This window comes from Mus pahari, chromosome 19 (assembly GCF_900095145.1).
Source record: "Mus pahari chromosome 19, PAHARI_EIJ_v1.1, whole genome shotgun sequence".
In the NCBI taxonomy this organism is placed as follows: domain Eukaryota; kingdom Metazoa; phylum Chordata; class Mammalia; order Rodentia; family Muridae; genus Mus; species Mus pahari.
The window spans coordinates 3,965,787-3,976,784 of NC_034608.1; the positions used below are offsets into that span (position 1 = coordinate 3,965,787).

General features: G+C 42.8%; 1 protein-coding gene across 1 annotated transcript; it reads right to left on the minus strand.

Moving 5' to 3' along the window:
* Window positions 1–5,602: 5,602 nt before the first annotated feature.
* On the minus strand, window positions 5,603–10,735 carry LOC110336802 (zinc finger protein 773-like). Its single transcript, XM_021219546.2, is given in 5 exon segments — window positions 5,603–7,232; window positions 8,233–8,316; window positions 9,359–9,485; window positions 10,473–10,537; window positions 10,540–10,735. Coding segments are annotated over 5 exon segments (1,425 nt in total). The 5' UTR covers window positions 10,688–10,735; the 3' UTR covers window positions 5,603–6,231.
* Window positions 10,736–10,998: the final 263 nt, after the last annotated feature.

Sequence of the window (10,998 nt, forward strand, 5' to 3'; positions counted from 1 at the left end):
CCTTCCTTCCTTCCCTCCCTCCTTCCCTCTTCCTTACTCCCTCCCTTCCTCCCTTTCTTTTTATTCTTTCCTTCCTTCCTTCTTGAGATAGGGTATCTTTATATGTCCTTGGCTGCCTGTGAACTATATGAAAATCAGCAGGCTGGCCTTGAATCCAGAGCTCTGCCTGCCTCTGCCTCCCAAGTTCTGGGGATAAAAGCTTGAGCCGCATTGTCCCCCCAATATGTGGTAATTTCATTTACATTGGACTTTAAGAATTTTTAGATTTTCCTCCTGATTTCTTTTCTTTGCATATGTTGTAGATTTTAGTTTTACTTGACTGTTACATGAGTAGATACAAGTAATAATTTTGATTGTTTTGTATTTTTAAAGATACCTTTTATGGTGGGAGTAGTGGTGTACATCTTTAATCCCAGGGCTTGGGAGGCAGAAGTAGGTAGAACTTTGTGAGTTCCAGGCCAGCAAGGGCTGTTGCAGAGAACCCTGTCTTAAAACAAAACAAAACAAAACAAAACAAAGCAAGACAAACAACATCAATTATATTCTACAATGTGATTTTTGTCAGAAAAAGCTTCATGGGCTGCTGAGACTAAGTCTTCAATAGTAGTTGCTTTAAATAAATATTATTATTTTAAAATTGTAATATGTATAGGTGTCCTGTATACACACATATGCATATATATATATATATATATATATATATATATATATATATAAAATCTGTGTGAGCACCATCTCTATCTGTCCAGCCCATTTATCCATTTATAATAGTCTGGAAATCTCTTGCAATTTAATTCTTCACTTGATTTTTTTTTTTTTAAATCTGGGTGAGTACTCTCTTCCGATGACAATGAGTTATTGAAGTCACCCTATTTATTTATTTTTTCATGTCTATGTTTATTTTAGAAAACAAAGGACCCTAATTGGTATCTAAATCTCTCTCTCTCTCTCTCTCTCTCTCTCTCTCTCTCTCCAAATTCTTAACACACTGTTCCTCTTATTAATGTGTTGTAGCATGTTTTATCTCATCCAATCTTAGGTAAAGTGTAACTTATCAGAAGGAAGTTTTAACTGCTCATGGTTAGGTTTTGTCTTCCATGTGGTTTGTATCTTACATTTTTCTTTTCTTTTCAATTTCTTTGCTAGTGACCTTATTTGTTAAGGACAAAAATGAGCGAGACTTTGCTTTCAACCCAAGCAATTAGCCTTTGGCTTATAACCTGAGAACTTAGATGGTTAGCAGACAGGTTAATTACTGGGGGCTATTTGTTGATTCTGGTAATTTTGTTGGGTGTTTATGTTTGGTTTGTTTGTTTGTTGATTTCTTTCTCCTCTTATTTCTTTTCTGGGATTTCCTGGATTCATGATGGGACATGATTGACTCCGTCTTGGTTCTTTTTAAATTTGTGCTTTCCTCCTCCTCCTCCTCCTCCCATTTCTTATCCTCCTCCTCCTTTCTTCTTTTGTTGTTTCAAGACAGGGTTTCTCTGTGTAGCCCTGGGTATCCTGGAACTCACTCTGTAGACCCTACAGGCCTCAAACTCACATAGATCAGCCTCCCTCCATCTCCCAAGTGCTAGGACTCAAGGTGTATGTCATCACCACCTGCCCTGAATTCTTTCTTATACACTCATGATTAAGAATGCCTTTCTTCTTTAATCCCCGCACTTGGGAGGCAGAGGCAGGCAGATTTCTGAGTTCAAGGCCAGCCTGGTCTACAAAGTGAGTTCCAGGACAGCAAGGACTATAGAGAGAAACCCTGTCTCGAAAAAACAAAACAAAACAAAACAAAACAAATGCCTTTCTTCAAACAGAGAATATACATGCAAGTCTATAATCCCAGAATTTGGGATTTGAAGGAGGATTATGTGTTCAAGACCATCTCCAATCTGGCTCAGCAGGGAAAGGTACTCGTGGCCAAGCTGGACAAGCTGAGTTCAGTCCTCGAGAGCTGACTCCAACACCCACATGCACACTATGGTTTGCATGTGCCACCCACCCTCATGCAAATTTGATAAATAAGATGTAAGTGTGGGTACAGTTCTTTAAGTGTCTTCTGCATGTTGGATTGATAGTCACAAGGAGCCTTAGCTTGTGCTTATGCCGACATGCTTTTGTTTCCACATGAAGTTTAAGAGTTGTAACAGATGGACATTTAGTCTTGGTTAACAGTTATGTTCATTCAATGCCAGACATATGTTATTTCTGGCTTCCTTGGATTTTTCTCAGGTTTTCTAAGCACTGTGATAAAGTTCTGAGAGGCTCCCCTTAGTGAATTGGCGTTTGCCACCCATGGCTTTTATCACTGGTCTTCACTTTGTAATTTCTAAATTTAGACAATGGTGTATCACAGGGATTCTTCTCTTGACACTTAAGGTTCTTAACACCCCCTGTGCTTGAATGCCCATTTTTTTCCTTAGCTCTGTGAAATCATATGCTACCATTTCATTGGATTGCTTTTCTAGTCCTATAGACTTCTCTTTTTGTTAACATGTTTGAGGATTTAATAATTCTATGTACATGAGTGTTTTGTCTACATATGTGCATGTGCCTTGTGTGCTGCCTTTTGGATGGTGGTACAGCACAGCATGGTGGGTGCTGGGAAGTGAACCTAAGTTCTCTGTAAGAACAGCAAGTTATCAACTGTTGAGCCATCTCTCTAGCCCACCCTAGGCTTTATTCCAAGTCTTCTTTCTACCCTTGGTATTGATAGGTTTGGGCTCTTATGTCCCATAATTGATTAAGGTTGTCATAATGCTTGTTTTTGCTTTAGGTGTTTTTTTTTTTTTTTTGGCCTGGATTTTGGTTGGATTTTTGTTTTTGAGATAGGGTCTTACTTTGCATTGCTGGCTTGTCTGGAACTCACTATGTAAACTATATTGGTATATAACTCACAAAGATCTACTTGCCTCTGTCTCCCAAGGGATGTGATTAATGGCTTGCACAACCTCACACTGACCCTGTCCCATTTCTTTCTTTTCTTTTGTTTTTTTGTTTTTGTTTTTGTTTTGTTTTGTTTTGTTTTTGTTTGTTTTTTTGAGACAGGGTTTCTCTGTGTAGTCCTGGCTGTCCTGGAATTCACTCTAAACCAGGCTGGTCTCGAACACAGAAATTCGCCTGCCTATGCCTCCCAAGTGCTGGGAGTAAAGGCATATACCACCACGCCTGGCCCATTTCATTTTTTAAAGATAAGTTTTTATGGATTAGGCTGGCTTCCATCTTTGTAGCTCAGGATAACTTTGGAAGTTCCAAACCACCTGTCTTCCTGACCAGAATGTATGGCCACCACCTGCTGAGAATCAAACCCAGGGCCATGTGTGTGTTCTATGCAAGCACTCTATCAACTGAACCCAACCTTACTACCCTCATGTTTTGACCTCACCATTATGTTGGCCTTTTCAAAAGGAGTTTCACAGCTTGAGAAATGGCTCAGCAACTAAGAATATGTTTTGTTCTTACAGAGGAGAAAGTGGAGTTTCAGTGCCTATCTGAAGTCTTCCAACTGCTTTTATTGGATGTCTGTGTGTCTGTCTATGCACATGCCTTTCCATACCACTGACTGATACACATACCATCTAGCTTATGCAGACCTTTGACCATATATTTAAAATATTAAGGTATAATATTTTGCACATGTACTTTGTCAATGAAGTCAAATAAATTCCTCTTCAGATCTCAGTCTCTCTGCTGGCTTTATGATGTACCGACATACCTTAGTGTATGCTCTATTTCTCTTCTATTTTACTTTTTCTTTTAAACATCATGAGGCCTGGTTGTGACTAGACTTTATTCACCAATGTCTCATTTTCATTTGCTATCACATGATCCACTTGCTGTCTCTGGGAAGCACTCAACTGCAGGTAAAGTCCACTGTATACCAGGCAAAGATACAAGGCCACCATTATCTCACATCACACCATAGGCCTCTCCAGGATGCCCTGCCCTTCAGTCTGGGAAAGTATGAATGGGCAGAAGTCTGTGCAGACACTACAAGATCCTATGTCACCTGCCTCTGTTTATAGGCATAATCATATTCCTTATAGTAGGTATGAATGTGGTCTTACCTTCATGGTTAGAGAATTCTCACCTTTTTAGAGAAAAGATACTAAATCAGCAGGTTGACAAATGCCTATGCCTCCTCAAGAGATCAAAGGAAACAGCTGTGCATGTTAGCACACATGCAATCTCAGTTTTCAGGAGACTGAAAAAGGAGACACAAGATTTTGAGGACATCCAGGGGTCACAGTGAGCTTCCATAAAAGAAAAAGCAAAACCCATAGACTTTGATATTTTTCTCAGTAATACCCAAAACTTTCAAAACAGATTCAGAAAACAAGTTTTTCTCCTTTCATGATACATTCCAGCACTCTGGCCTCTTAGGTTAAATAGAATGGAAGTGTGGGTGAAGGTTTTCCACATTTTCTTCTCTGTGTGTGGGGATGGGACATTCATACTATGAGGCGTTGGAATTCACTTTGTAGATCAGGCTGTACTTGAACTCACAGATCCACCTGTCTGTGTTTCCTGAGTGCTTGGATTGAAGACATGTGTCTCCACTTCCCAGCTTGGAAACCACAATTTCTTTCTGCTTGTTTGCTTGTGTTTTGAATAAGCACACATATAAACAAAAATTGAAAAAGTAAATAATAAAAGAAAATTAGCAAAACCAAAATGTGGGTACCAGGTGTGATGGTTCCCATCTTTAACCCCATTTCTTGGGAGGCAGAGGTGGGTGGGCCATTGTGTGTTCTAGACCAGCCTGGTCTTCAGAGGGCATTCCAGACCAGTTAGGACTACACAGTGAGACACTTTCTAGGAAAGAAATAAAGAAAAGAAAAAAAGGGGGGTGGAAGGAAAGGAAAGGCAGAGCATAACAAAGAAAGGAAACCAGGGTGAGGAACAGAGAAATGGCTCTCTGGCTAACAGAAGTTGCTGTTCTTGCAGATAACATTGGTCTCATTCCCAGCATACACATGGAGGTTCAGTAATCTGGGACTCCAGTCCAAGAGACTCTAATGACTACTGTGACCTGAAAGGGGATCAGACATACATGTGGTGCACACACATGCATATTGGCTCCTACACAGACCCACAAACTTAACCAAATCTTTATAATAACACATGAAGATAATGCCAAATTAAAACTACAATTACATGCTACCACACAGCTACTAAAATGATTCAAATGAACTCCATGCGGCTTACAGAGAATCAGGGAGGATGTGAGGACCCGGTATCTGATATGCTGCAGGAGGACATCTGAAACACACAAGCCACTTAGAACAGAATCTGCTAACCTCTTAACTTGGGCTGGAGCAAGGGCTCAGTGTTCATGTGCCACCCTTGCAGAGGACCTGGGTTCCATTTCCAGCAAACATACTGGTTCATACCCATCTGTAATTCCAGTTCTAGGAATCCAATGCCTTTTTTGGGGGCCTTCATAGCCACCAGGCATGTATTCAGTGTATATACATATACACAGACAAAATTCACCCAAGAAAACAACAAATACTTAAAACATATGGGCTATATGCCTACAAGAGAGCATAAGGTGCTACACAGAGCTAGTCCCCAACAAAATTAGTTACACTTAGGAACACAATAGTCATGAAGACTTTACAGTAAATGATCATTTATCCCAGGGACTGCAATATTCAGTGAGAAATAAACAAAGCAAGCAAGCACACAAACAACAGTAGCAGCAACAACAAATATATGTCTTATTTAAACCGAGATCACTCTCTTCCTCTCCCATTCAAACTCAGTAACATTGAGACTTCATCCCCTACTGTCAAGAACACGGCTTCCTCTTGCTAAGTCCCCAGAAAGCATTAACTTCTTAGGAACAAGAAGATGGCAATAACTCTCATCTTGCCTCTGTGTTCTTTGATGAGTAATTTTCAATGACTGGCTTCCTCACAAAGGCCACTCTCAGAACTTCTCTGCTCAAAGTCATGTTCACTCCTAAGGCTCAACAAGCTTGGTCAATGGCTGAAGCTCTCTCTACTTTCTCTGCATTCACAAATCTATCTGGGTTGTGTCTGTGTTGCTAATAAGAGCAGACTTTGCTCTAAGGCTTTCCCAGCATCTGTGGGTTCAGGATGCATCCCAGCACTCTGGCCTCTTAGGTTAAACAGGATGGACATGTGGGTGAAGGTTCTCCACATTTGAAGCACTCTTGACTTTTGCCCATTGAACGTCCTCTTGTGTAGATAGGGTAGATCATAGGAACTACTTCCCATGTTCATTACACTCAATACTTTTTTCAGCGTGAATCTTTCGGTGTCTAGAAAGTCCAGTCCTGTAGCAAAACACTTTCCCACATTCTTTGCACGCGTGATGCTTTGCTGCAGTGTGAAATCTCTGATGTTTGAAGAGGCTGTACCTCATGGTAAAGAATCTCCCACACACATTACACTTAAAGGGTTTTCCCCTGCTGTGAACTTTTTGGTGCTTCACAAGGTGTGAGTTTTTTTTAAAACGCTTCCTACACTGACTGCACTCAAAAGGCCTTTCTCCAGTGTGCACTCGGGCATGGTAAACGAGGCTGGATTTCTCCTTAAATAATTTTCCACATTCGTCGCATTTGTAAGGCTTTTCTCCAGTATGAACTAGATAATGACGTATGAGGCTGGACCTGTTCATGTACGATTCCCCACACTGGTTGCATTTATAAGGTTTCTCTCCAGTGTGAAGTCTTTGATGCCCGACTAGGGAGCGGTTGTGTTTGAAATCTTTCCCACACTCGTTGCATCTAAAGGGCTTTTCTCCAGTGTGAACTTTCAAGTGTTGATTCAGATCAGCCTTTTGGATGAAGGACTTCTCACATTGGCTACACTTGAAAGGCTTTTCTCCAGTGTGTATCCTCCGGTGTCGAATAAGCAGCGACTTACAATCGAAGGATTTGCCACAGTCGCAGCATTTGCAGTTCCTCTTCTCACTGGGAGTGGCCTTTCCTCTCTTGGTACTCCTGGGTCGGTCCACATCACTGTGAGTCACATGATGCCTGAGAAGCCCAGAGAGAGCATGGCGGTCCATTGTATTGTCTGTACTTTGTAAAGTCTTCTCTGATGGGTCACTTCTGTTTCTCTTCGTAACTGGAATTCTGCACTCTGCTCTTTGTAAGGGTTTCTCAGCACCACTCAGCGGCTGCTGCTGATGCATGGTCATGTTAAGCCCTCCATCTGTCGTCGAAAGGGTCTGCTCACAAGGTATCTTTGCAAGCTCCACTCCTTTGCAGCGACACAGAAACACAGAGAGACAATGATAAAGGACACGTAGACTTCGAAGTGGCAACAAACACAAGTAATCAACATCCGAGATTTCTCACAGAAACTTTAAGATGGGAAGGGGCCTACTCCAGGGATGAAGCTGGAGAACCCTGTCTCAGAAAGCATGTCGGGCAACAACACAGGAATGGCAAGCAGCACAAGGAGGAGTGCTGGGGACCTGAACTTCCTTCTTCAGAAAATGACTTTCTGAAGAGCCTCAAATGGACACTGTCCTGATTGGGTTTGTTTTGTTTTTGTTTTTCCCTCTACTTGACATACGTTAGGGTCATCTGAGCGTAGGGAACCTCAATTGAAAAAAAAATGCCTCCATAAAATAACCATAAAGGGCCATTTTTTTTATTATTATTAATGGCTAATGCAGGTAAGCCCATCTCATTTCTGGTGGTGCTACCCCTGGCCAGGGTGATCCTGGGTGAAGTAAGCGATGCTCCTCCATGGCCTCTGCTTCAGTTCTTGCCTTGAGTTTCTGCCTTGAATTATTCTTATTGATGGATTTTTATCAGGGAATGAAAGATGAAATAAACCCTTTCCTATTCTAAGTTGCCTTTGGTCATGATTTATCATAGCAATAAAAACTCAAAGACAGAGATGTTCAACACAGTGCAGAAGGCTGTGTCTAAGCCCATTCAATACAATACCTGAAGATCCCATTTTCAAGGACTGCTCAGGGCATGTGTACACACTAACAACATAATTAAGGAAAACTTATGTTTTACAGTGTCACAGGGGAGCAGGAAAAACATACAAGACTCATAGGTGAGAGATAGCCCTGGATCAGAGATAATAGCAGTGACTGGTAGACAACTAGATAAACAGCCACATGGACTTTACCACGATCCTTTGCCCAGGCACCCAAGAACCAATGGAAAGATACTTCTTATGAACCCATCTAGAGTGTATACATCAGCAACCCCCACCCTCCAAATACCTGTGCACTTACTTGGAGTCAAAAATCTCAGGGCAGGGATGAAGCGATCTCCTGATGTCCCCAGCTGAGTGATGTCAGTCCCAGAAGGTATAAGTCCTAACGTAAAATAAAGGAAAGGGGAATGTCACATACTAAGACAGAGGGATGTCACTCATGCAACCCACAGGAAATAAAACTGACAACAAAGACCCCTTGTCAGGCCCAGTGTCTCACTCACGCTGCTGCTTTCAGATCCAGATGTAGAACTCTCAGCTACTTCTCCAGCATCATATCTGCCTGCAGGCCATTATGATTCTCACCATGGTGACAGTGGACTAAACCTCTGAACTTCAAGCCAGCCCTCCATTAAGTGTTTTCTTTTATAGGAGTCGCCATGGTCGGGCTGGAGAGATGGCTCAGTGGTTAAGAGCACTGACTGCTCTTCTGAAGGACCTGAGTTCAAATCCCAGAGACCACAAGGTGGCTCACAACCATCCGTAATGAGATCTGATGCTCTCTTCTGGTGCGTCTGAAGACAGCTACAGTATACTTACATATAATGATAAATACATCTTTGGGCTGGAGCGAGCAGGGCCAGAGCGAACAGAGTTCCTGTGTTCAATTCCCAGTAACCACATGATGGCTCACAATCATCTGTACAGCCACAGTGTACTCATATACATAAAATAAATAAATAAATAAGTCTTAAAAAAACGTGGCCATGGTCATAGTGTCTCTTCACAGCAATAGAAACTCTAAGATACCCCTAGAGAGGTCTTGCAAGAAAACCCACCAAGTAGTATTCATATCAGTGCCACAATTTGACCCAAGTCACCTACAGGAAGAGAAGAGTACCTGGGTCATAGGAATCACAGAGTATTTACAGTGTCTCCAGCCATGGAGAAGCTACCAGTGTGAAGTCTATTAAACTACTATAAGATTCCTCACTTCAGGCTGCTTCCTGTGTGTCGTTGTTATGTAAGAGAGATGGTAATGTACCATGCCCAGTTCTCTCCCCTGTACTTCTCACTCCATGACAGTAGGGAAAGGACCAATGCCCATGGACCAGATTTGGGAAGGAGATGTCTCTCTATAGAAAAGAAGCCAAGCCCATCCAGACAGGATGTTCTTACAGAATGGGTGTGGGGTGGGAGATTACCTGATGAGGCTATGAGAACAAAGACCTCCATCATCACCTGGTGGTACAGATGCCTCTGAGAGTCATCAAGTAGTCTCCATTCCTCCCTCAAGAAGTAGACAGCCACGTCACTAAAGGCCACGCCACCCTGCCACAACAGAGAATACTGAGTTAACAAGGAGAAGTTTCCTTCCCTTGGACTTTTGACATCCCAGAGACAGCCAATCCCATTTAGATTCCTTCTTCAGAGGGTAGCAGACCCTTCATTCACTGACTGACACCCAGTCTCTGCCCAAGGTTGCAATGGTCACTGTTTTCAGCACCAGCCACAAACAGGTAGACAGACAAATGGAATTTACCAGTCTTGACGTTTAATATCGAAAGTCCCACCTTTCTACCAGACAATTTCTATAGGCTTCTTCACATCATGCCAACCAGATAAGTCCAGATTTGAGCCACAGTTCTCCACTCTACCTCTGGCACATGATCTTGGACATGAGCACATCTATTCACTCTTTCTGTCACCATGCATATCACCCTTCATAACGTCCTTCCATGTTCATGTTGGTATTCAAGCCTGCAGCTTCTCATCTCCTCTACCCCTCCCAATGGCTGCCTTCCACTGCACCAGCCGATCTCAAGTACACCTGAGGACTTCTGGGCATCCCTAATCCATCTCACTTCCAGGCATTTTCTAATAGTCACTGGAACTTGAATACCTCTGAATCTTAAGGAAGTGGCTCCCTATAAATGGAACCTGTCCATATAATTCCAGCTCTGGACTCAGAGACCTTATATTCTATAATTATCTTTTATGGAATTCAGATGGAAAGACAGGAGTAGTACCAGACATTACTTATGTGGGGATCTAGAAATGTGAGTTCCTGCGGCACTGTCCGTCCATTTACCTCTCCATAGTCAGTAGATGTCTTTGCACTTACTGAAACCTGTGAATAAAGGAGGCTATGAACACAAAGCCTCCGGTGGCCCTGAACAGGTCTTACATTCACAGGGCTTCCCAGGCTCTTTAATGGGCGAGTGTGAGTACTCTATGCCATCTGGAAACTCCAGCTAACATCCCAGCCCGCAGTGCACTCTAGGATCGGGGAAGGGGGCGTGATCACGTGGTACGCACCTGTGCCTGGCCACCTTGCAGAGCTACTGCAGTCTGATTTTGCTGGGCAGTTGGGTCCATGGACTGGCTATTCTTCCCAGGCCTGCAACCAACCACACGGGGTCCTCGTAGACTTCAAAACCGATTGCTAGAGGACAAAGCCTCGCTCCTCTCGCGCCTTCCAGTCCTGGCCAGAGAGTTGTAAAACCAGTTTTTGTCTGACCTGACACAAGCATCCAGGAAGATAATCACCTGCACGCAACCATTAAGTCCCAATGCTCTCCTAACCCTTTCTTTCCCCGCCTCCTTTCCTCCCCACCCTTCTCCTTTCTGTTAAAGCCCACGGAAGCGCCAGTTTCCATTGGTTAAGCTCTTCTGCGCTGTCACTTCTGGGTAATGTAGTTCAGACAGCGTGCACCCTGGAGACCTGGCCACTGCTGCAGATGTGTAAGCAGGGGAAGTGATGTGTAAGGATTTAGACACTGCCTTGCCTACAGATGCACCAGTGTTTCAACTCCCTGATCATCAAGGATAAAGTAAAGTGGAT